Raw genomic sequence first — 27,620 nt, 5'->3', positions numbered from 1 at the left:
TCATTTCTCTCGTGAGTTTGGGTGTAATTTGTGGTTGTCTATGTGTGTGTCCATGGCACCCGCGACACAGGGTTTCCCTAGTGCGGGGCTATGTAGAGTGTGTGTGTTATATATTTATTTATTTATTTATTTATTTATATATCCACTGTAATTGACAGTACCAGAGTAATGAAATCAATTCTGACGAAACTAATTGCGCAGTCATTCTCTATGCACATATAATGTAGATCCACTGGAATTGACAGTACCAGAGTAATGAAATCAATTCTGACGAAACTCCTCAATACTCCTGAACAAAATAATTTTTTAATTAAATTTTTTCCAAAAGTAGTTTAGTATGCAATGAAACAAAAACATTTTTGATTTGCATTTATTTCTCAATATAACAAGAAGATATGGCTATGATACAATGAGAGTACATTATAATACAATTCTTTTAAATTTATAAAGACCTTAATTTTTAAAACTAGTAACGTATAGCACAATTCTCGTGTATGAAAGAAAAATCTTGAAAGTTTTGTTCTATAGACAATACGTCTCAGTTTAAAAATATCTACATAGCTATATTACGAGTTTAGTATGGCTCTGAAATTCTTTTAAATTTAGCAATTTGCACCTTTCAATCCTACTCGATACGATACTGAATTTGTTGGATAATTGTCTGAATGTTCACATTAATCCTGATAATATATATGATAAGAAACTTTGAACAGCTCGACATCCTACATCAGATGCAAAAAATTCATCTCATAAAACTTTAGTACTATGTTATTGTTATTATTTTTTTAGATTACTTTCTATGTTTATTCTGTGGTCTGTGGTTTATTCTCTCTAGTGTTGGGTCATGGAAAAAATCCCATTTTGAAAAAACATGTTTTTCAGAAAATTAAATATTTCTCCGGATATTTTTCCAATATTTTTCCTTTAAAGTTTCATGATTTCTAGTTGCGTAGTAGAAAAAATACTCTTGATTGGCAACTATTTGGGATGAAAGAGTAAAAATCCTCATTCGCAACTGGTTGCGAAAGCGTCCGCAGGGAAATTTCCACATTTGACGTTGACACCGACCTGTCAAAACTTGAAGTTACTGAACAAAAACCATGGAGCCAATAAAGTTTTTTTCGCCGTTGTGAAATAATTTTAAATCTCGTTTTTCTTCAGGTGGCTTTTAGCTATACAAGATATTTCTAAACGTAGAAAATAATATGAGCCTTCGAAATTATATTTTTCCAATTTTCCACTATTTGAAATTTTACGGAAAATTACCCAACAGTAATTCTCTCTATTATTTTGACTTAAGGACTTGAATCCATAGTTATTATCTTATGGCACCGTGTCAAAATAACGTGTAAAGCGATTCAGACACAGGTAATATTATTCCTATGATGACGTACACGAAAGTGTACACTATGATGAAAATATCGTATTCAAATTTAGCGCTGTGTATTCTATACGATGTATCTAAAAACATTTTAACTAATATTATAAATGCGAAATTAACTAAACCGCTAAATCAAAAGTGATTAATTTTTACACATAGGTAGATGAGAGAGACATTTCCTTAGAGAATGAATTTAGGCTACTTTCTGTCACAAAAATAAATCCTGGTTGCGATATTCATAGAAAACTGAGAGCATACTTGCTTGGGATTGAAGCATTGAATTGTATTTAGACATTTTGAGTTTAGCGCTTTGCCCGTTGCAGCTTGCTGGGTTTTAGTAGGAGGATAATCATGAAAACATCAACTAAATGAATTATTATTGCTGTGATCACTAAACCATAGACTTATAAATTCTAGTCAATGGTACAAATATAAATAGGCGAAGTCAGTATACCTATAGGGAACGCTTCGGATCGAAAGGTGTAGAAAACTCTGTAGGAAAAGCCAACTAGCTTTAAGTTTATACAGCATTAAATTCAAACTGGGCAATTACTTGGCTAATGACATTATCAATTCCTTAAGTTTTAAGTTTTAGATTTCAAAGACATTTTCATAAATTTGTACAGCTTGATATAATAAAATTTATTTTAATAACTACAAGGAATGAACACTTTTAAAAATTACTACATGATTAAAGTAGTGAAGCCACTACATGGTCTTGTACATTAATAAAGAAGTTTAACAATATAAATATCATGCGAGTGTTGTGGGTAGCGACTAACGTGATAAGTAGATACGATCGTCAAAACCCTTTTCCCTAGACTCTGGCCAATTCCCCTTTCTCCAGGGAGTAGGGTCTATTATTTAATAAATGCATAAAATTATCATCATTAACAATATATTTTATACAAATACTCCCAAAATAAAAGAGATTCGGAGCGAAATAAAATGTTACTCATCAAAAGAAATGTCTTTCAACAATTTCTTTGCACTAATATCTAAAGACTTCCCGGCACGGTATAGTTACTATAATAAAAAATATATAACAATACCATAAATCTGGTGTCCCTAGGAAATTTCCTGTAATTTACTTTTTTATTTAACTTTTTGGGAACTCCTCGTGAAGCATCCAGAATGTTGGCCGCTAAACCATTAAAGTCGCGTATCATTTACTGCCGGATTAAAAAAAAAAATTATATTTACTAAGCTAGATAATCGTTTCGTAGCAGTAGAACTCCTAGTGAAAGAGTTTATCCAGGGAAGTACTGCCACCTTATCTATTTCTATCGCCAAGCAGTAACGTGAGCATTACTTCGATTGTGAAGGGTAAGGCTATTGGTGAAATTACAGGCACATGGGACTTGTCAACTTATGTCTCAGGGTGTCGGACGCAGTGGCAGTGCCCCTCATATCTTTGTGATTTAAAGCTCAGAGTGGCATTGCAACTGTTAGGGCCTTGTTCGTCCCGTCACTTAGTATTACATAAAAAATTAAATCTAGAGTTTCTTAAATTATGTGTAATTTGCTCTGGCAAGTCAAAGCCTGGACTGTGGACAAATGTAAGCTTCTATTTAAAATAGCCTTATTGTATACAGATCTATCATGGAATCTAAATACACCTTCAGATATTTATAGTCTGCCTTTTTTGAAGATGGAGTAAAATGTCAGTTAATTGCGCAAAAGTGTTGCCCGTTTGCAAGAAGCTACTGATTGCAGTCGATCAATATTCTATCGGCTATAGACTGAATGTTGATTAGGCTTATGCAATAAGTAGAGAACTAGTTTTATTTGAATCATCATCCGCCCATTAACCGTCCAACTGCTGGGCACAGGTTCATTTGGATCGTCAATTTTTGTAAATTACTACATAACTACTAGAAGTGTTTATTAAAAATACAAAGACATTTTTTAAAGTTTTTAATTTAAATTCAATATAGATAATCAAATTCCCCTGTGCTTATTAAACTGTACATAAACAAAATTTGATTTCGATACTGATATGCCAACGTCTAAATAGAAATAAAGAAGACAATAACGCAATTAGTAATAATTAGAACGTCGCGTCGTAACATTCACAATTCAAATATTTTGGCAAAATTTTATCGTCTTTCACAATTTATCGATAAAACTGTCGACAATAACTACATGACTATTTAATTTTTTTTGAAAATTGGCAACCTTGCAAACTCATTTTATTACTTGTTCAAAATATCTTATTATATTGAGGGATCATTTGCTTTAATTAGTTTTAATTTGAAACACTTGACAGAGTGTTTAAAATTGCTACAAATATAATAATATATAAACGTTGAGAGATATAGAAGTAACTCACCGTGCCAGATGTAAATAAAAAGGTTCAACATGTATCCTACCATATATACAAGAGTATACAGTATTCACATGACGTACACCTTCTCGACGCGTTTCATACAGAATGTCTCCTTCGTTTTCGGGCAAATTATGGTTCCATGCTCCTTTACCATTTCTCTCAGAGCCTGTAATCGTAAAAGATGATGTTGGAACTGCAAATTCAACGTTGAAGAACATTGCATACTTCTACATTTCAGTATATCCCCCAAACATTTCAAGTCATAATTTGCTAGCTAACATTTTAAGTTTCTACCTGAACATTTCAGGTTTTTACTAAGACAATTAAGGTTTTTATCCAAAATATTTGAGATTTTTACTAAAACAATTTAAATAATAAGCAGAATATATATTATAATCTAAACAAATTACTACTTTATATATATGTTACCGTTTAGCTATCTAACGCGTTCGACAGGTAGTGCTCTTTTAATTTGTGCTTGAATGCCAGCAGGCAGTTTATTCCATATACGAGTTGCACTTACTGTGAATGAGTTGTGGAAGAATTTCGAGTTGGAATGGGGATATAATAGTGATTTAGTATCACAGGTACTTTTTGGGCGGGAACTGGGGGATAAGGGAGAAAAACGGGAACTCAGATAATAAGGAAGCTGGGGGTAATGTAGAATTTTGTAAAAGTGACAAAGAACGCGCATATCTCGGCGAAGTCGGATTGGTAGCCATTTCTACTTAGTCCGAAATTGAGACATGGTCATATTTACGTAAACCGAATATGAAACGGATTGCCAGATTTTGTTGGCGCTCCAGTTTGTTAAGCAGCTCCTCTGTAGCACCCAAATAATAAATATCGGCATAGTCGAGAAGAGGGAGTAGTAAAGACTGTGTAAGCATAACCTTTTATTCAATATTTACTAAAATTTTCACGTTTCTAACCATACATTTGAGACATATTTGCTAATATTTCATGTTTCTATCCAATTTAAGTTTTTAATAAAACAAGCCAGATCTTTACCCAAGAACTTCGGTTTCTACAAATATACACAGTGTAATCGTTTAGGATACCAGGCGTTTATTCCGAAAATAAAAGAGATACATTTAATATGACATTCGTAAAGTTTTGGTTTCGAACAACTGCTTTGAATACAAAGTTTTGTACTTATTTAAAAATAAACATCACCTTATTTTTTATTCAATTAAAATATATTTTGTTACTTTGTTTATAGCGGTTTCGTTATCTGTAGATTTAATGTAATCTTTTAAAGTAGGTCAATTAAAGCCTCTCTACGACAGTCGAATTAAATGTATGGTAGAGTTTATCATTAAAATTTTGGATATTCCTAGTTTTATTTTAAAAAAGCTATTGATGTCAATTTCCTCATTAGCTAACGTACTTTCGTAATCAGTTTAAAAGTTTGTACGTAGGTGTACTACGTAAGTTTGATTGGTATGTTAGAAAATGTTCTCTAGTTAATTATGACGTAATCAGAAGGAAGGTGAACAAAGTGAAAACGCAAAGGTTCGGTTCACGAAAGTTTCGCTTCTATTAAATTCACCGGTTACAGTACGTACTATATTTAACACATAAAACTAAAGTGCGCGAGTTAGTGTAAGGAAGAGCGGGGAGCGACTGACGATAGCCTGCTCGGAACTACAGAATGTGCTTACATGACAAAACTCCGTACAGGTTTTTGATATCTCTTATATACGGAATAATCGCCTGGGCACATTTAACGATTACACCATGTATAAATAATGCCTATTCACTGTCGACTTGAAAAACCCATGTTATAGTATTCAGACAATAAGTCTACAGGCGGGGAATTCAACTGCATAGACGTTCGCCATTTAAATAAAAATAAATTAAAAAATTGTTAGCCTGTATATAGGCCCAGTGATGGGCAAAGGCCTGTCTCAATGAGAGGGCTTGGGTTGTAGTTGCCACGGAACACATTATGCAATTGCTTTGCAGTGCAGGTTTCTTCACTATGTTTTACTTCACCGCAAATCTTCGTAAATTTCAAATTAAATTTCGCACATAAAAATCGAAAAAACTCAGAGGTGCACGCCCGGATTCGAATCCACGATCTTGCTTGAGAGGCGGACGTCAAACCATTAGTCTACCACAACATTTTAAATAATTTCTAAAACATGTTATGGTTCTCCCCTAACGTTTGGCGTGTCTTCATAATTTTGTTAAGTTAGCAAGTAGAATAGTTGTTACCTTCTCGCCATAAACTTGTCCGTTGGGCAACACCATCGGCTGGTTATGTTCGTCCAATGGGCGGCGCGAGATGCGACAGACGAGTCGCGAGTGGCTGCAATGCGCGTGCGGCAGGGTTTTGGCCAGGGAGTTGAGTGGGGGGGCGCAGGCCGGGCAGGCCGACACCTTTGTGCTTTCATTGTAGCACTGAGTGCGGGGACGTTAAAGAAATTGTTATTCTTATGAAGTGGCCGGAGTTTCCGACTGTTAAGCCACGATTATATCACGATGTATTACTATCATGATATTAAATTTTTTCTGTGAAATTACTCCACTACTTTGTTATTATCAATACCAACTTTGAACACTAAGAAAAATTCCTTCGATCCGGCTGGAATTGAACAAGCGCCTCCGGGCACGGTATGCCGAAGGCGCTGGTTCAGGGTCGAAGGATTTTTTCTTAATATACTTAGTATCTTTGTATTATACTAATAATTATTAACCGACACCAAAAAAGGAGTAAGTACTTTCCTAACCTTATGTTTTAGAGTTTCGCTTTATTTCCTTTATGAATTTTTATTCAATTTTATATTTGTTAATAAACATATTATATATATTTTGTAGCAGTGGTAACTTCACAGAACACTCACAACTTCAAATAAAATAATGTTGCGTAGAGTGGATATTACCTCAGCTCGAATTAAAATTTTTCCCATACAAATACGTTTCATTTTGCTTGGGTCGCGCTGGACCACAGGGACACTGGCTTTATTTCAGAATTTATTTTTTATAAACGAAATTAAAGCCATTTGAAAAATGTGTATCGTATACTACACGTGTTCTATTTAGTTCAGTTGATATTTAAAAAAAAAAATCATTGGAATATGTAAAGTACCTATTGAATACAGAGGTTTTCTTGTAAAATGCCAAAGTAAGTTTGTGTTTTATTTTATATCATGATAATTTTTAGGAATCGGTTTTTTCACACTGTACACTAATCAGTCAGTGTATATCCCCAATTTTACTACATGTTTTATCCAAAGTGATTTGATTCAACACTTTCACTGTTAAGCGGAATCAACCGAAGCCACTTGAGGTTATATCGATTCTTAAATCAACTTTCTCTAGTTCAAATTATACTATAAATCCATCGTAAATACAAATGTAACCCTGTATCTGCAATTGGCGGTCGTCAACTTTTTTGTGGCTGGTTCAGGACTGTATGGAAGTTGAGCATTGTTCTTTGGAAAGGAAAAAAAATACTTTACGTTGTTCGGAAAAATATTACAAGGTATTCCAGCTAACCTGTTACCCCCTTAAATATACTTTTATTATATAACGAAGTAGCATTTTTTTCTATGTAATGAATAAATCAGTTTACAAACAAATAAAACAATATCACACGTAAAATATAAGTATGCACAAATGTAATATTGCAAAGGATATGGTGTGTTGAGAGCCTGCAGGCCGAGTTGCAGCGCGGCAGGCAGCGCAGGCATACGGGCGGGGTGCAGCAGCCGCGCCGCTTCCCAGCGGAACTGCTCCACCAGGGCCGTCCATCGGGCCGAGTCCAGGAGGGACTTGTACGGCTCCACGTCTAGATGCACAGAACAATAAATACAGTATAAGTGCTTGAACGTGCACGTGTGCCCAAAGTACGCGGAGTTCCGTATACTTGAGCTCAGTCCACCATTTTCGCTTTGCACGTTAAGGTCGTGTCAATTGTTTCGTGCAAACCCTCGAAAATCATGACAAGATGCCTTACTTTGCTGCTTTGGAATGCAAAAATGATGGTAGTAGTAGAGCTGTTATCGTTAAGTTTTAAATTATTTCATTTTAACAAATTTTCCATTTTCTGTTTATCCATGTGAATATTAGTATTTTTGTACTTGATTGAAAATTTGATGAATGATTAAAAGTCATGGAACAAAAGTTGTTGTTTATGATGGTAGTACAGTTTTGCGAATATATTCTTGCCAGGTTAATATTTTACAAATAACTCTATAGATTATTACTATTATCAATACATTTATAATTTAGTAAAAAAAGGTGCAAAGTTATAAAGTGGCGACGCGAAAATTAAACAAAGGATACAAGTTAAATGGCTGAGTGTCTGTTTCGTTTAATCAGCCTAAACAATGGAAGGAATTTGTATTAAAATGGTTAATAATGGTGTTTATTGAGTAAGATACATCTTCGGCACGTACATAGAGAAATTTACAGTATTGTCATATACATTTTTATACCATTACAGACGTATACAGCAATTACGCAAGATACCATTAAAAACTTTAACTAAAAAAAATAATTATGTATACCAAAAAAAGAAAACCAAAACTCCTAAAACATTATCAAACAAAACCTCTAAAACTCCACCTTTAAAGCAGTTGTGATACTTGAACTTATATATAATGAGTCGTCAAAGATGTTAACTTCGTCTGTATTAACATTATTGAAAGTTTTCAATTAAGCATTTTTGAAGAAAGTAAAATAAATGGTTACCAGTGTCCTTTGGGAAGGCAAGCATGCCCATGCAGTGCTGTATATCCTGCAATTGGCCATCCTCGTACGTGGAGAAATGTTTCTTAGCGTAGCGGACTGCCTCTAGGCGTCTGTCTTCGCGAACCAGCTCTATGAATTCCTGTAAAGATGGTCATTGGTCAGTTCGGTTATACTTACTGCTACAACCAAACCAATTTAACTCTTTCAAGGATAGTACTCCGAACGGCACTGCAATTGCTAGCACTAGGGGCACGATTTGTTCGTACCGTCAACTAGTATAACAAAAAAAATTTTGCAACAATATTAGACATACTTGTTGATGACTTTACTATCTCAGTCAGCCGTGACCACGGGACCTGTAAAAGGCCCGAAACGTTGGTTAGTTTGAAAAACAAATACGCGGTAGACCGATCCGTAAATAAAGACGATAACCTTTTTATATAAAAAAAAGACTTCAAAAGTTCGTGGAATTACATCCATTTGCTAAGTTTTATTGAAATCGGTTACCGGAAAGTGTGCGAAACCGGTATCATCCCCTAGTTTGCCACCCTTACAGATGGAATATTTTCTTCAAATTTAAATGGGACCAATACTAGATACCTTCTTTCCAACAAAAAAAGAATCATGAAAATCGGTTCACAAATCCGTTTTTGACGTCGGTAAAAAAATCAGTTTCACTTCCTATGTGTAACAATCGCGAAAACTTAAGAACTCGATATCAATATAAAATGTTTAATTTGTGTAAACATTGACCTACCAATTAGGTCAATGTATGTAAATCACTGAATTTTGTCAGTACGTAAGTAGTTGATACTTCTCTATGGAAAAGCGGTAGGCTGTAACTATACAGAAGGCACTTCGAAATTGACCTGTAAAGCCCGTACTTGATTTTTTGAGATCCATACAGCGAAACGAGGTTACCCCGTACTGTCATATTCTAATATTTAATTTTACGGGAAATCCTGTTACTGTCCATGAAAGGGTCAAAAGGTCTCCTGTGGTATTAAAGTATGCCACTTTAATAAAAAGTGTCAAATTTGAAAAAGTAGCGTGCACTTTTAAATATTTAATAAGTATGTTATTGTTATATACCTAAGTTGATGTAAAGGTGACCCCCTTCAGTTTTCAATAACACCTCTTAAAGGAATGAAAGAATGAAAATACATTCATTTAAATACCACAAATGATACTACGCAAGAAAAACAAGAGGAATGAGACAAAAACTCAACATTATAAACATAATGAAAGCATTCAAACACAACTAAATAATTACAAAAGAAAAATAAAATAAAATTAAAGCACAGATTATTATTCACAATTTTTATTTTATTGCATATCATAATTTTTTTACTAACATGATATTCATATATTTTTGTGAAAATACTCCACTAGTTTGTTTGCTGGATCGAAGGAATTTTTCTTTGTTTGTTCGATCGTTACATCAATAACATCAGATTATTTATATAAACATAAACAATGACATTAAGTATAAAGATACTTTGTGTGCCAGCTGCGATAAGAAAAGGATGAATTAGTACTCAGCATGTGCTACAAAACGCAATGCGTTCCCAGCACTTTTCAGTTAGGACATTGAGGGTCGTATTCTAGAACTGTACTCAATGCTCAAGTCAGGACTTGAGTATGATTCAAAGCACTAGAAATCATACTCAAGTCCTTGCCATTAGGGTTGTATTTCCAGTGCTTGAAATCATACTCAAGTCTGCTCAAATCCTGTCTTGAGCATTGAGTACAGTTCTGGAATACGACCCTAAGTGAAGCTACGAACCATTACCACACACAGGCTTACTTACCTAAAAAATGGAACAAAGATGTTTAAAAACGCAAAAAAACCAAGCACAAATGATAGCATAGTAGCCTATAGTGATAAAAAAATACCTGTATGCGAATCTTGAACTCCATAGTGGAATTGAGCTTACGCAACTTGGACCTGTTGTCAGCGCACCATTGTAGGCATCGCGCGGTGCGACGCCCGAGCAGCTCAGCCTCCACTTCCGCCGCCGGCATGTAGATATCTAAAGACGGAAGCTCAAGCTGTATTATTGAGATTTTTTTGTGAAATAAGTCCCCTAGTTTTTATTATAATTATTAATACAAAGATCGAACACAGAAAACCTTTTTCGACCCGTAGGGACTAGGACTGCTGCGGTGAAGGTTCTAAAATCTCTCACTAGATGTCACTAGCGGTTCAAAACGCCGTACGAAAATCCAGTACGAAAATCTTTAACAAAAACACACAGAAGAATTTCAACAACTCGATAACCTGATCCGTAGCTCAGTTGGTAAGAGCAATATTACGGTGCAGTATGGTCGTGGGTTCAAGTCCCATCGGGTCGAAAAAGTTTTCTGTGTTCGATCTTTGTATTAATAATCCTAATAAGAACAAAAGCTGGTTCGAGCCCAGTCAGTTCGAAGGAATAACAAGAAGAAAAATCAGTACAGAGTACTAAAAAAAACCGACCTCAAAAGTCATCCATCACCTAGTTTGTCACCCTTAGAGGTGGAATAGTTACTTCAATTTTAAATGGGACCGCTTCTGAGGTACCGCCTTTCCAACAAAAAAAGAATCATTAAAATCAGTTCACAAATGAGCCGGAGTTATTGCGTAACATACATAACAAAAACAGTCAAAATTAGAATCTCCTCCTTTTTTTAAGTCGGTTAAAAAAAGGTACGTAAAGTTCGTTGTCGTGCCCGTCGTCACTCTTAATAACTTACCGACATTGGTGAGATCCCTCAACCCGTGCGCATCGGCCAGCTTGTTAGCGGAGTTGTAGTAACCGTTGCGTAGGAAGTACTCCACCAGCATGCGATCCAAGCGGACTTTGCGCCACTGGTTCATTGTTGTCTGAGAGTGTAACAATTAACGTTTTTCATATCGTTTAATGTTATCCAAGAAATAAAGAACTATGGCAAAATCCCATATAAATTTTTGTTGACATAATTTGTATGCATCTGTTTATGAAAAATATGTAAAAATATAGAGTTTAAATTCCTGAACACAATTGGTTTCAGGTTTACTATTCTGAGAAGTCTGGAATTAAAGATATTCCAGTTTGACGTTTTGGAAGTTATGTTTTACATAATTGAATAAAATATATTCGACGTATTATTATATCTAAATAAACTACAGAAGCTTTAAACAGAGTTAATAGAAGATGAATGGGTGTCGTGAGTTTATGACGTGATGAAAGTTCCGATTTTTTTTTATAGTGGTATTGTCAAAAGGCATGAAGTTAAGGCATAAAAGAAAACTGAGTTATACTATAAGTCTGTGGTTAATGCATTCCAAGGAGTGGCAACTCGGACACAAATATTTTTTTGTAAAACGTGCTATCCATGATGTTGGGAACTTTTTTGTCAGTTTTACCATTTTATCAATTAGCATATTTGGAGAAGGAATTTTAATCTAATTTTATTTTTTGTAATAAAGTAGTTAATTTCACATTGCAAATCGTACATTTGATATTACATAAACGAACTTAATTTGGACCTACGAGTAACTATACGTAGGTATTGAAAATCTTTTTTGGCGGCTAAATGTTGCCTAATGTTAAGAAACTAAGAAATTGACAGTTCCGTTATATGGTCAGATGTCAGTCCGGTTTTCCTTTATTTTTTTCCATCCTCCAAGGTCCAGTTACATACTAATTAGTAATTTGAGTTTCTTATAACTACGATTTTATTTCTACACTTGGATAGGCCTTTAGTACAAATTGAGAAACCTAATAAATTTATTTCATTCAAACTTGTAATTATGACGTTTAAACACGCTTAAGAATTCTTTTAACAATCATTTCGCCATTGCTCTTTCAACCTATTTGATAGTTGATTTTAAGTACAGTCATCAGTATATCAGCAACCCTTTATGGATTGCTGTAATGACTGTCCCTTAAAGATAGATTTTAAGCCCTAGTCCAGCAAACGCAGAATACGCTTTTCGGAAGCTTACTTCTGAAGAATTTGTGATACTATAACATATAGAATTTATCATGATATTTTTCTTCACAGTACAATCACAGTTTTACAAACCATACAGTTGCGCAATTAATGTACTTGCGCAAAGCTACGACGCGGTGGGGTACTCGCGGGGAAGTGGGCGCTGCGGACCACATCCCACAAACACGCTTATTTTGTGGGATTGACATGTGTGTGATTTAAATAATATATTTTTTATCGAGGGACTAAAACGAGCCAATATATACCCGAAGTGGTAGGCCACCCGAGCTTAACGAAGGTGTCTATTACTCCCAGGGTTTATACTGGCTATTAGTCACGAGGTGAAAACTTTACTTTTCACTTCGATTGAGAGAAATAAAATCAATCGTTTTCGCTCTACAACAAAATTACGAACCAAAATTCTGAAGATTTCGCGGTATTTTTTCCATCCATACACATACAACAAATGCACTAACGCGGGAAAATAACATGGCGCCACCGTCTATGCGGACAAGCGCAGGCTGTTTGAGTTTGTTCACTCGACGTAAATTAAAAAATTAGGTACTTTTTACTCCCTAGGGATTAAAGGACGCACTTTACTCCCCATACGTAAGGCTATATTGACGTACTTTTAGAGCATGAGAAGTGAAAAATATTATTTAATACCTCCAATACGTTCAGCGAGATCGCTGTATGCATGTAATTATAAGGTGCATACAAACTATCCTGTGTACGAAAGTCATTCGACTTCGATGTACAATAGGATTTTGATTTAATACACGGCCATGCTCATTTTTCCCTACTTTTTTTTAAATTAAATTTGTCATCTGAATGAATATAGATCAATTTAACGATAGAAAACTCAAAACATCTAAAAAGAAAGTGTCACGTAAATACACATATCGCAGAGCAACCAGTGTTGGGCAAAATTTAATTGTTCTGGCAATTAAAGATTGACAATTGATTAATTGTCAATTGCGAAACAGCAATTAACGATTGATCAATTGTTAGTTGCGAGAACCGCAATCAACAATTGATTAATTGTTAATTGCGGTTCTCGCAACTAACAATTGATCAATCGTTAATCGCAAATATCTACAATTAACAATTAATCAATTTTCAATCTTTTCAATGTTTTTGATTAACAATTAGCAATTAAAACTGATAATTATGATAAATTTATAAGGCATATGGGGGTGAGTTAGGGCGTTGGTTGTGGGGGACTGTTGGGGGCCTGCTGGGGGCAGGTTAGGGGCCGGTTGGGGGACTGCTGGGGGCAGGTTAGGGGGCCCCGGTTGGGGTCCCCGCTTGTGGGCCCCGGTTGGGGTCCCCGTTTGGAGTCCCCGCTTGGGGGCCCCGTTTGGGGACCCCGCTTGGGGGCCCCGGTTGGGGTCCCCGCTTGGGGGTCCCGGTTGGGGTCCCCGCTTGGGGGACCCGGTTGGGGCCGCCGCTTGGGGTCCCCGCTTGGGGGCCCCGGTTGGGGTCCCCGTTTGGGGAACCCGCTTGGGGGCCGTCTTGCGACGCGTCGCAATTGATTTAATTGCAGTTGATTTCAATTGAATTGATTTTTTAATCTGATTGAATTATTGATTGAAATTTAATTGATTAACGCCCAACACTGAGAGCAACACATGTAAATCTTCATTACTTATCATAGATTGTTAATAAATGATTATATTTTAATAATAATCATTATCATTATTTCCTCCATTTTGTGACAACCCTTTCGTATTTGCGTAACGCAGTAGCGTTTCGGTAACTTTCGAGATACTGGCACCTAAACTATAGCGTAAATGATTTTTAAATCGAAAAAAAAAATCCGGATAAAAAAAATCATTTACGCTAATTTTGCTTAACAATAAAACTGAAACTAAATAAGATTAAAAAAAACTAGATCTTCTAGATCTCGTTTCTCAGATATGTTAATAACTCAGTTTCTCTAAAAATGTCTATTACATTATTTACGACAAGCATAAATATAATGTACTTTGAATGTAACTATCATACTCTGACTTGTGGTGAGTTCGGTTCAGTGAGTGCTTGGGCCTGCTCCTTGAGATGATCGAGACGTTTCTTGCACACCCCCGCCGCTTGGACCTCCTCAGTAATTGCTTCGGATGCTTTACGCTTCATTGTTGTTAGTTTCTCCACCTGTTGACATTATCATTTTCTATATCACAAAGTAGTCAATTAATACAGTTTTAAGTACTTTTAATTGGCTTAAACACTTGAAAGCTTTGATTCACGCCTATAGCACCAAACACTGTAGACAGACCTTAACAAGCAACAACACGGTTTGAACCATTATTATTATTAGGGTGGCTTCATTGGGGGCCTATGCAGCCCCCCAGCGACTATCAACTGATCTATTGGGACCACCACGAATCACGCGCCCGCGCTCGGTTATTGTCGACCATATAAATACATGGAATTAGACCCGCCGCGGTCCCAACCCGACACGGCCCGAAAGCCGAAAAATCCCAATACAAAGATCTATAACAGACGCATAGAATTTTTTGTCGACCTGCTCACTCTACCTGTAGCTCAGTTGGCAGAGCGTTCCTATGGCATAACCTGGTTGCAGATTCAAGCCCTGTCAGGTTGAAGGAATTTTTCTGTATTCGATGTTTATGTTAATAATTAAATGATACATAAGTAGTGAACCTACATCAAAGTAAAGTAAAATGATGAAAAAAATAGAACAAAATTTCTATATTATTAACATTGACCTACATTATTATATTAACGTTACTTTTCATTCGCATGCTCTTAAAGTTCGTATTTATGCTAGGTGTAGGCTGCATAAAATAGGATTTTATTATCTAGTGCATAAAATAAAAAACCATCACAGTAAATATGTATACCTAATTTTTGTAATTTTTATCGAAGTGAAAAGCAGAGTGTGTAACTCGTTCATAAAACCCATTTTACCCTCGACTTAAGTATCCACCGTCGCGTCGCCTGTGGCTCGGATGGATGTACTCGTTTCGGGTAAAATGACGCGTTTTATGCACTTGTTGTACAATCTACTATTGCTTGAAAATAACTGTAATAACAACATGACGTAAGTCCATATTAGAGATGTGTGCCGATCGGAATTGCGGCGTTTGATGGTTTTTCGACAGGCCGCGGCGGGGCAGCGTGATGTCGACGCGGCCGGTGTTTAAAAAACAGTAAACACTATTTAAATCAACCTTTGTATTCAGGTATGTGGGTCCTGTTACTAAAAATAATTAAGAATATTTGTGAAAAAACAATGAAATCAAAATAAACGCTCTTAATTTAAATGTTTATACTACATTTAAATTAAGAGTGTTTATTTTACATAGGGCGCACTCTAAGTTTGCGGAACTGGCAACTTACATAAACAATATTATATTTAAATTAAAAAGAAATTAGAACATTTGAAAATGGAACTCTTTGGCTGTAGAATACAGTTTTGTTTCATCTGACTGTCACTTGTTTTTACATTGTGGCGTCATTTTAGAAATTGGTTCTCTACATCACCATGGATTTAAGTCATGAAAATTTTCATAGTATGATTTTCTACGACTTTAAGTGCTCTTAATTTATTTAAACACAGCTCAGCGGAGCTTCCCTCGGGTACAAACTGCTTTTGGCGATGAAGCACCATGCAAGGCGACTATTTATAACTGATTTGCAGAATTCAAACGCGGTCGTGTGAATCTCAGTGACGAATTTCGTGATGGTCGCCCGTCCACTGCTGTGAATAACAAAAACATCGATGCTGTGCGCCGTATGATCTAAACAGACAGGTATGTAACATACCATGAGATTCGGGCATATTTAGGCATAGGCACGAGTCAAATACAATCAATACTTCACAAACATTTGGGTGTGAAAAAGCTGTGCTCTTGGTGAATCCCACATAATTTGACAGATCGCGTCATTTGGTGCAATGCCATGCTTACCAGATTCAACGAAGGGGCGTCAAATTTGGTGTGGGACATAGTAACAGGTCACGAAACATGGATTTATAGTTACGTTCCCAAAACAAAGCAGCAATCGAGCGTATGGGTCTTTCGAGATGAGCCGAAACCACACCCCTGGACACTCCATACAACGGTCGAAAATTATTTACTACTACTACATACAGCAAGGCGCTATCTGCACACGCGCAAATGTGTCCGGGAAGTGGCAGGGTTACCCATCACTTCATTGTACTATTTATTACGTTACGTGGTCAGAGCGGCAATCTGTTATCTATAATTCTATTATAGAATCCTAATAATTACACATGTTCATTGCGCTTTTATATATCGATATATAATATTATTTTTTCAATAATTCACTAACTAGAATAATATTGAAGATTTATTTTAAAAATATATTAAAAACACTTAAAATGTTATATTTTGGTACCTCTAAAGAAGGTAACCAAAGTATTTGAAATTTCGTGTTCAAGTTTACCATTACCTAGTTAATAATTAGGTATATTCACTACGTAATATTTTATCGGCAATACAAATTGAAAATTCGAGAATTCTTTTTTAGCTCACGAAGTTATGGCGTCATATTATATTGATATAATAAATCTGCATTATATATTACCCTGCACTAAAGAAAACAATAACTGAATGAGTCTCAAACATAAGTTTTTTTACTTACTTCGTTTCATCTTTCAAAAAACGAAAGAAACCCTCTTTATCCCGTTTAGCTGATTATGAATAGCCGTAAACAGCACAATTCACGACCATTATAAATAGTAACGTAAAATCAAGTTACATATTAACATAAAAATTTTGTAATGAATTGTAATGAAAAAATTAAAGCTATATTCAAATATCAAAGCCGTCTTCAAGCGAAAACGGCTCGCCGAGAGCCTCGTTTTCGTTCAGTCAATGTTACCGTCAATGTGCGGGGCGCAGTGCGGTAACTAAAGTTAGGGAGGGGCGGAGAGTGCCCGTTCTCATTACTTATTTGTTCTCTGCCGAAACCAACCAAAGTGGCGCGCGTGCAAAGTACCTCTAAGCGGAGGATTCCTTCTTTTTTTAATAAAACTGGACACGTGGCTACTGTTGCTTTGGAGAATCGTTGTACCGTGAATAGTGATTGGTACACGACCATTTGTTTGCCGGAAGTTATTGACAAACTCCGTAAAAATAATAGTAAACGCCGTACCATCTTGCACCACGATAATGCCAGTTCTCACACGGCCAGACAAAATTAAATGAATTTTTGAAGGTGAACAACGTTGACCTAATGAGCCATCCCGCGTACAGTCTCGACCTGGCACCTGGTGACTTTTATTTATTTCCAAAAATTAAGAACCAGTTACGCGGTCAACGATTTGCACCACCTGAAGAGGCTGTCGAAGAGTATGAAAAATAAATAAATGTTTTCAAAATTGGTTCATTCGTATGAAGAAGTGCATTAACGCTAACGGAGAATATTTTGAGAAACAATCAATTCATTTCTGACCATTTATAGTATTTTTTTCTTATGCGCCCGACGAATAGACATAAACAAGAACGTCTTTTTTTAAATTAATAATAATAACGCACACACTCATAGCTCCACACCAGAGAAACCCTGTATCGCAGGTGCAAGCTCATGAGAGAAATAAATGTAAGCCATACTAATATCTCTAAACAATATTTCACCGCACTGATTTTACACTGATCAAGACCATCGGCCACGTCAAGGGGGCGCACATCTCTAGCCATAACTTATATTATTTTTATGTTCACACTGATCCATGTAATTCTAATACATATTTCATGTATGTAATTGTACTAGAAGTTCATAGTTCTTGATACATCTTACAAGTGCACATGACCATTAATCATCACACATGTTTATAGCTCCATTAGATACAGCAAAATATAAACCACATCCTCTCCAATTCTTGTAACTCTATCTACAATATTAGTAGCGGATTTGCAGTCTTGGCTGCCCTAGCCCCCTGGCCATGTAGTCAGTACCAGCCGCCCCTTCTTCAGTACTCATCATATACTGTAGACTACATAATAAATTTACTTTATTGCCAACTTTTATCGAAATCAATTCAAAAATTTAGTTAACTATAATAGCACATGCGGTAGTGATAATATGTAGTGATGTAGTGATTATACATTACATTATAGATATGTAACATATCTATATTCTATGTATGAAAGTGATTTAGGAAGATTATTGTCATATGATGCGGTGCAGTGCCGCCCGCCATAATGTGCGTGAGCCTATAGAATATTCAGGTACTTTGAGTTATTTCTTGTTAGCATCAGTGAATTTTTTGTCACAATTGGCCACCTCTAAAATCTGGCCGTCCTAGGCCCGGGTCTACTGGGCCTTAGGACAAATCTGCCACTGTTTATCTGTATCTAATGGAGCAATAAATGTTATTGACGTAATTCCATTTATGCCATTCTTCCATGAGGGGTGTAAATGAGTGGAAGTTAGGTTTAATAAAGTAACAGCATGTTCCAGTGCCAAACTTACCATGCCACCAAGTAAGGCGTCCATCTCTCCAGCAGTAACCGGCTTTTTGGATGCAGCATCCACCTCACTCAGTGAGTTGCCCACTTGACGAGCCTCAATATCTAGCACGCGCTGTGCATTGCGATACCGTTTGTTGAAAATTTCATACGGCACCTAAGACACATAGAAAACTCAATAATTAACTCAAATTAAGTGTGTCAAATTATTATTAGACAATAAAGCTATTTTTAAATTAAAAAAAAATTTGTTGTCTTTCATTTTCACTTCCTTCCAAAGCTTGTAACTTGTTAATTAGATAAGACAGTAATGCATAACATTAAAATAACAAACTGCCTCTGCTGCATCGGCGGTTACCATGCCACACAGAGGTCCCAGGTTCGATTCCCAGGCCTAGAGAATTGTATGACTTACATAAATTTATTTTTCAGTGACGTGGGGTGTAATTCGAAAAAAGGTGGTCTATGTATGTGTCCATGGCACCCGCAACACTGGGTTTCCCTAGTGCGAACCTATGTTGAGTGTATGCGTTAAAAAATAAGTTAAATAAAATTATTAGTAGTTGTTAGTGACGCAAGCAATCAAGCATCCCATGACAGAAAAAATTGCATTTTTTAACTGGCCTAAATACAAAGTTTGCATTTAGTGGTCTGTCAGCAGGTATTTACTTAATTCATAGGCATAACATAGTTTAATTAGCTGTAAAATTAAGCTCTAGTAGACCATTCAAAGGCCTATGAATATGAACACTTGAGTACACGCATTTTTACCTTTAACTTTTGTAAACAATAAAATTATACCACAATTAATCACTTTGTGATAATATTCTAAACAATAAAAAATAATTTAAACACTGATATCTTCAAAACAGAAGAAACTATTAGATCAATAAATAACAAAAGCAACTCTTGTTTGACTGACTTATCTATAGGTGCGCCTATATATGAGACCCGTGAAAAATCGCTATTTACCTTCAATGTGGCATGCTCCAGTGACTTTAACTCGTTCATGTTGGGCGTAGGCCGGATATATTAGCTCTAGAACAAGCACACGTGAACACCTCGAGACTCGGACAGCTGGGAACGGAAGTTTAATTTCAATGAAAACAAAACTCAGCTGATTTCTATGGACGACACACAATAAACATATTATAGAAATATGCGTAATCTCACGTTGCAAACTGTTTACATGTAAACTAATGGCCACTAATTTAGGAATGGAATCGAAAAGTAACAATTAGAAAAGAAAATGTTATATTTGGAATCATAATTTACACAAAAATTTCAATGCAAACCTTTCACACACGATGAGCAAGTAAGGTTTGTTCAAAAACTTGATTTATGAAAATTATGGTCAGCGTGGAGAGGTATTTGACATTTACTCTATAATTGAATTACAAATTTTGCCTAGGAAGTTTATTTTATGTAACTTAATAGAATGACCATTGACTTACAATTATATGGACGCCGGGTCCGCGCAAGTGTCCGAACTTATAGGGCGTTAAAATCGTATACAGAGCGTCATTCACGCTTTAGTCTTCGTTTGTTCGGCTGACATTACAATTTAAATTCAACGTTTCAGCTTTTTCATATTCCTTTACATGTCACTACGTTTAAATAGGTTAACTTGGGACATTTTTTTCCTGGTTTTTGTATTATTTTGTATTTGTATGTCAATGAGAATGACCATAAAACCTTATTTTATTTCTAGTATAGGGCATAAAAACTGGGAAATTAAAATGAAATTATGGTGTATCGAGTTTCTAAGCGAACTCTAATGCACTTTGTGTGCACAGAATAAATGCTATCTCATAAGCGGAAGCGAATATCACATACCCACTAAAATCATTTTAGTCTTCTTTTTTCATTAAGTTACAAGCGCAAAAATTAGGCTAACAATTGTTGAAATTTCTAAACATCAAGATTTTCGCTCATTCACTCATTGTCTATAGTATTTTAATCAATATAAAACTTAAAAATGTTCTAGACCACTAATCATTCCGCGAAAATCATAGATTTTAAATTTAGTGGTTTCTATAAAGTGGACCTTCAATTTAAATTAAAAAAAAAACTATTTTGATGATTTTTAAATATTGCATAAAGTACCCTAAACGCTGCGCTAGGTCTTATTTTTTTCCATCCTCTAAACGCTGGGTATTTGACTATTCCCTTATTTTTTTCCATCCTCTAAGGCTAGGGTTCGTATTCTAGAAGTCTACTCAATGCTCAAGTCAGGACTTGAGTATGATTCAAAACACTAGAAATCATACTCAAGTCCTTGCCGTTAGGGTCGTATTTCCAGTGCTTGAAATCATACTCTAGTCTGCTCAAATCCTGACTTGAGCATTTAGTACAGTTCTGGAATACGAGCCTAAGACTCGTTTTAATTTTTTTTAATTATTCAATATACCTAATTCGCGTTCAGAAAACTTATTTATGAGAAAATCAATCAAACGAAGAGAAATGAAAAGTCTCTTGCGAATATCGATCAAGACGCATGAGCGAGAATCTTGTATATTTTGATCCTTCAAAACCATAGACAGTTTTTTATTCCATGCGGTTTGTCGGCGCGTCCGCGCGTCACTTTTCGTTACGCAAATCCGCCATTTTGTACGTCGCTGGCGGTGGTTTGGGGGATTACTTTCTTGTTTCAGTGTTTTTGCCACGAAAAGCTATAAAACTTTCTTGTAATTGACTTTGAGTACTGACTGTGAACAGAATTGACTGTATAGTGATACAAATTTACTTCAATTCCTTGTGCTCTCGTGATTTGTGTGTGCCCTATAATTGGAGCGCGTGGCGGGTGTCTCTTTGTTGTGAGAATCGGCGTTTTTACGGTGAGTTTCTTTAGTTTATAGTTAGTAAATGCGAGTTTGTGTCAGATCCGAGATGATAAGAAAGTGTTAGTGGGTGCTTTAAGTGTTATATCAGAGTAAATAGTATGAGAGTGGTAAGCGTCATGGTTGCCGTGGCCTGGCGGCAGGCGGTGGCGGCGGGCGCGGCGGAGGTGGCTCGCCGACCGACACTATCCTCTCGCGACGCCGACGCGTCACAACCGTCACAACTTTACGGACGCCCAACTACCGTGTTGGTTGTGAATTGACTTTCTAGAACAGTCCAAACTTGATGAATTTTAATTATTACATGTGTTTGTGACTTCTGATTGACAGAAGGACGCCACCCGCTGATTTGACCTACTTTGACGATATTTATTGTAGATAGTTGTGTATTGTATGTATCAGTACAGTGTAGTTTGGTTTTTAGAATTATTATTGATATTGGTGTACTTAGTGTCTGTACATATTGATTGGATTTTGTGGGAACACCCTTGTCTTCAAACAACACCGTAAATATAAGGTATGTCCTACAAACAGTTAATCCATGTGCTAACACCACAGGGAAAATGGTTTCTAAATGATGCCATCATTCACTGCTATTGATTTTCCTCTATCTAAATGTATTAAAGAAACTTGCATTGTATCTGTTTATTTACTCTTCTAAGTTTCAAAATATACGAAGTTCGCATAGATTTCACCACCAGCAGTGTTTTCACAAAGCCGAATAGACTATGTTTGTCAATTCATTTAAATGTTTCTTCACAACACGATGGAATTTTCCACTACCCTTGTCAATATACATATTTACTCTTTGTCTACATCTCTCACATAATCTCTATGTGTTATAGAACTATAAACAAACCTGCTTCTCACTGTACATTACAAACATGTAGAACACTATGTCTTTCAGTAAAGTTAAATTAGTGAGTACTCAATCAAAGTAACTTGAAACTGGGTTTAGTAAAAGTAAAGTAAAGGTAAAAGTTGGTGGGTAAAGTTTGAATGGATTTCATTGCAAACTATTGTGTTTAATTATTTAAATATTTTGGTTTTGTTAACTGTGGGCATGGGAATGCTTTTGAAGTTTAAATGAATTTGTTTATATGAAGTTTTTTTTGTGACTTGAGTTATGTTTGTTAGGTAGAAGTTATTTTAATCCAAGTTAAGTTCTTAAAATTTGTCGAATTCAAAGATCAGTTACTCATTTATCAGCTATAATAGTAATTGAATTTGGATATGAATTGACATTTTTCATATTTGAAAAGAAGTAGCAGTCGAGCTACTGATGAAAGAGTTTGTCCAGGGCTAGTATTGCCGCCTTACCTATTTCTGCCGCCGAGCAGTAATGCATTACTGTGTTCCGGTTTTGAAGGGTAAGGGTGCTAGTGAAATTACAGGCACATGGGACTGCACTGCGGTGGTAGTGACTCTCAGATTTTTACTATTTAAAGCTCTGAGTTACACTGCAACTGTTATGGACAGGCATGTAACTTACCCACATGCGCAAAACTTGTTCATCTCATGACAACCTAGACTTTAGAATACAAACTGTTATTTGTGATGTTCTCTAATGAATGTATTTAAAAACATACTGCATTAATTCATGTTGAACTAAATTACACATTATGAACAAGTGAGTTCTAATCCGGATTAGGTCAAGTAATTACTGCAGAAACTGTATTTATCTGTAAAATGTCATGAGCATGCATTAACTTACAAAGTTAGTATACAGCATATAATATGTAACAAGCAAATGTCTATAAATGTCAAAATGCAACGAGTCAAAATTTGGCACAGTAACAAACAGCTGCATTAACAATACATTTCGCCACATGCAGCTGTAAAGTAAAGGAGCCAATGTTAGCAAAAACTATTTGTTATATAACTACATATTTATACATGTATTATATTTGACTGAATTAATGGTTTTGTTTAACCATGCCCATTGATTTAATTGCAGCCTCTAAAACTCTTAATCACGATAATAACGTTTGAAGTCTTTTAAGAATATATATTTGCATAAAAGGTCTGCTGTTAACAGTAGTAAACAAAAAACTATCTTAATTTCTAATAGTACATAACCTTTCACATAATATACGCTTATAGATGCTAATAACCCAAAACAAGGTCTTTATTGTAACACCCATACCAATTACCACATATCGATTTTATTATGTATATCATAAACAAAGATGAGCGCGTTGGTTTGCCTCGACCCATCGCGTACATACCTACCGTGCGATGTCAAGATGAGATATCTCGAGTAAGTGTAGTGTAGAGGCATACTTGTAGTTATGGCTAAGTATAGCTGAATGCGGCCGCACGATCTCTGGCTTTAGGGTTGGCACATTTGTTACTGAATTTCATTGCAAAAGTTCATAACTAATAATGATATGATATGTCGTTCGGATATAACTTCGGAATAATGGCTTATAATCGGGAAAATAACGCCAGAATTTTTATGACTATCAACCACTGTGTGAGGGGATGATATGAAACAGCGTAAGACATCCGCAAAACGAAGAAATTGCTCGTGAAGGCATTGTTCATTTCAACAATCTCTAAGACAAACATTGTTTTTGCGGCTCGTAACGATAACAATTTAAAATTAAAATTAACACATCACACGTTTTCTGCCGTTCAATAGAGCGTTGCTGAGTTTTCTCACATTGTTCCATGCAATAGTGAATAAAAATTACAACTCTTTTTTTTGTCAATATGACATCCATAAAACTTGGATATTTCTTGGTAAATAGCCGGTGTGTGCAGTGCAGAGACCACATCCGTTCACACTACTGTATGTGTGTGTCGACTAATACGAGACAGTCGCACACATGGACAGGCAACCGGCTCGGCCGCTCGCCGATCAGCTATCGATTGAGTTCCTTTTAAATACTCGCCTACAATCAGCGGCAACTTGTTCTTTATTATTCTTTGACCGCGCACAGGTACAGACCTTTTAGATTTCTTTATTTAGAACAGAAATCGTAAATTGGTGTTGTCACGCTACATTTTCGCTATTTGCTCTTAGCGCTTAATAAGTAACAAAATGTGTAACATGTGATGTAACCTCGACGTTATACATTTAAAATGACCTTTTTGGGGACCCAGTTGATGGAATTTTATTATTGTTGGAGTGAATTTCTTCGTATAAATGTTATTGAAATCACACACTAGAAACAAAATTTTATGAACTAATAACTTTGCAAAACAAATAATAAGACGTCAAGTAATTATTTCAAGACTTCAACATATTGAAAGAAATTGTCGTTAATAATCGTCAAGCCACTTGTACAAGTAATGTATGCGCATAAATTGCGACAGAGTCAAAAAACTTTTTGCGGCGGTTCACTTAAATCGCAAATTGGCTCGTCTGTCACGCCGAGGGTTTTCCCTGGATACGTCACATCTAATAGACCCTTTTTTGTCTTAAACATGCTCATCGCTGGACCTGTATTATTATTCCTTCTAATTATGTATATGTAATCGCAATGAATGATACTACCCTTAAATCCTCAATACAATTTAAAAAAAGAAGATTACTGTGCTTGCTATTCAATTAAGCATCCTCTGTGTCGGGCTTTTCAAGTTTTCAGCACATACTTTTAATGAACATCTTTGTGTAGTTAATACGCAATGAAGAATTTCTCGCGTAATGTAGTGCCTTCTAGGTTTTTACAAGCTGATTCATTGTTTTTATATAATTAACCTATTTAACAATGCACGTGTGTATCTGTCAATAGGCTGATATACATATTTGCTTCCGTATGAAACTACATTTGAGCTTACCGCAAAATTTTAATTAATTCTGGTATTCGACTATTGAATGAATTCCATTTGCGTCCAAATATTACAATAGCGAGTTTAATGCGAAAATCGCATTGGTCCGGTCGCTCAATAACATTATCAAGAGCGATATAATTTGAGTTACGTACCGCTCTATTGTCGCCCGCATCGTTATTACTCCCTCCACGTTTTCCTCGTTCCCCATCACCCCTTGTGGGTGGTGGGTGTACCCCCTATGCTGACCGACCTATTAAAATTGTAATTACCCACCAGCTTTGTGTATTATTGTCGAAATGATGTCATATTGATTATTTGAGTCACGGAATTTGCTTCGCTCAAACGTTTCTAACGTTAATTGAGATGACCACAATTTGAAGTTTACAAAGAATACCTAAAACCGTCGTCGTAAGGTGTTAGAAAGTTTATTTGGAGAGTTTAGAAATTAATTCAATTAACTATAAACTTTAATCAAAGATGAAAATTCCGTTACATGGAAATCCTTTCATAACAGTAAATACCTTAGGGAGAAGTATCATCCTACACAGGCTTATCTTTATCGCTTTAGTAATAAAAGTCGTTATACGATGAAACCCAATAAAACGTTCTATTGGTCTCCTCAAATACTTTTACATATAAGTTTCCATACAAGTACAAGAAAAGGCAATCGAAGAAGAGTTACTATCGTATATTTGTCACTTTCGTTTCTTCTAGAATCGTGAGAGACGTCTAATATTGTCTCAACACAGCGAAATTTAATGGTTTCATAGTGCCAACAAAGCGATAGGGAACAATGGCTAATGTGATTTTGACACAAAAGAGAGGACAAGTCGAACGACCGGGGAGGGACGCGTATTTGCGCCCAGAGGAGCCCACATCCCCTCCATTCCCTTCGTAAAGATGGTTCGACCTTGCTCGAGTTTATCTTCACATATTTACGATTCAGTGTACCCTACTAATATTTTAAATGAGAAACTGAATGGATATGTTACACTTAATCACGTCGAAACGTCTAACGGATTCAATTAAATTTAGTGGATAAATAGTTTGTATACCCCATAACTACATTAAAGTATATATTTTTCATTGCGGAGTGTTTTTGAGTCCATTTATCGGACAGACCTGATGAGTACGGTTTATACAAAGTATTTCAAAACTCGTGCCATTCTCGAGCTTTGGAATTTGAATTAAATTCAATGTAAAGTTATGAATCGATCTAGCCGCCGTTTTCTTACAAGAATGCTTTCCGTTCTGGTTCCAAAGGAAAAGCAAAATTAAAATTTTAATTAACATTTTTTTTGCTTTCAATTAGACAACGACTTAATTTTCCGCTACGTGATCAGTAATAATTGTTTTTTAAAAATGTATTCAGTATTATATTTCAATAATTTAGTTTTTCAGTTACCTCGCAGCTTCCTTAGCATTATCGTCATATATCTGCAAAATAGCGTTTAGGAGAGCATGCTTATTTGGTTGATGCTAGTGCAGCTGTTTTTCGATTGGTCCGCTATCTGTATGGTGCAATATGCATTAATTACAGTGAAAGTTTGTTAACATATTTACATACAACGGTATTAAAATAGAGCAGTATTTCGGAGTCGCTCCAATCTCAAATCGCGGGGGCGGTCGAATGAGCAGCTGAGTTATCTAAAAATATACGTTGCGTGTCGAAAGTACGCGGAATGCTTTATGCAAGGATTTCTCTGTTTTCATACTATATAAGGCACTTGGTTTGTTAACTCCAGGTTAACCAGACCTGGTGGATTTTATACAAAGAGGTTTAGTTAAATTTGCAATGATCGGACTGGGCAGAATTAATAACACAGGACCTTAATAATACAGGAATTAATACAGGAGTATTTGGCGTTAACTGCCTTCTTGTACTTTACTTCTGTGTACTTTATCTTACAATGCTTCAAAGTAAATTTTTTACGTAAAATTGCAAATTGTACTATGTCCAGTATAATAATAAATAATAAAATGTCTGTAGGATGTTTGCAAAGAAATAACATGCTAAGTACTACTACAGAGTTACTCACTATTTTTGTATTATAGAGTTTGAATGTGACTTTGATCATTTTTGGAATCACATTCCCAATATTACAGTGTATATTTAAATGAGTTTTATTCGTGAGTCTGGAACACGTTTCATTCGTGAAAAGAAATACACAAAT

General features: G+C 35.7%; 2 protein-coding genes across 9 annotated transcripts in view; one reads left to right on the top strand and one right to left on the bottom strand.

Annotated features, from left to right (window-relative positions):
* Positions 1-582: 582 nt before the first annotated feature.
* Positions 583-20,299, bottom strand: LOC113232380 (E3 ubiquitin-protein transferase MAEA). 4 transcript variants are annotated; one of them, XR_003310620.1, is made up of 11 exons: positions 20,000-20,033; positions 19,799-19,903; positions 18,831-18,983; positions 14,376-14,519; positions 11,148-11,277; positions 10,308-10,444; positions 8,412-8,550; positions 7,356-7,506; positions 5,931-6,120; positions 3,714-3,876; positions 583-2,553 (listed from the first exon to the last, which is right to left on the bottom strand). XR_003310620.1 is itself a non-coding variant. In XM_026467075.1 (10 exons), exons 2-10 carry the CDS (start codon positions 19,835-19,837, stop codon positions 3,778-3,780), a joined length of 1,176 nt encoding a protein of 391 aa, XP_026322860.1. In that variant the 5' UTR covers positions 19,838-19,903; positions 20,000-20,033; the 3' UTR covers positions 3,263-3,777. The 4 variants fall into 4 exon arrangements, 3 of the variants coding, with proteins under 3 accessions (XP_026322860.1, XP_026322859.1, XP_026322858.1); XM_026467075.1 differs by lacking the exon at positions 583-2,553 and having other exon boundaries at positions 3,263-3,876; positions 14,382-14,519; XM_026467074.1 differs by lacking the exons at positions 583-2,553; positions 20,000-20,033 and adding an exon at positions 20,281-20,299 and having other exon boundaries at positions 3,265-3,876.
* Positions 20,300-21,416: 1,117 nt separating this feature from the next.
* LOC113232538 (C-terminal-binding protein) overlaps positions 21,417-27,620 on the top strand; it is an 88,671-nt gene continuing 82,467 nt past the window's right edge. For 2 of the 5 annotated variants that reach the window (XM_026467298.1, XM_026467297.1), the window contains exon 1: positions 21,418-21,663. The gene's annotated coding sequence lies outside the window, so the exon portion shown is untranslated. Of the gene's footprint in view, positions 21,664-21,854; positions 22,184-27,620 lie in introns of those variants that run through there. The other 3 variants (XM_026467303.1, XM_026467302.1, XM_026467299.1) reach the window with 3 other exon arrangements.

The sequence above is a fragment of the Hyposmocoma kahamanoa genome, unplaced genomic scaffold (genome assembly GCF_003589595.1).
Source record: "Hyposmocoma kahamanoa isolate Upper Pololo Valley unplaced genomic scaffold, ASM358959v1 76, whole genome shotgun sequence".
Classification (NCBI taxonomy): Eukaryota; Metazoa; Arthropoda; class Insecta; order Lepidoptera; family Cosmopterigidae; genus Hyposmocoma; species Hyposmocoma kahamanoa.
This window is presented reverse-complemented; position numbering and strand designations above follow the sequence as displayed.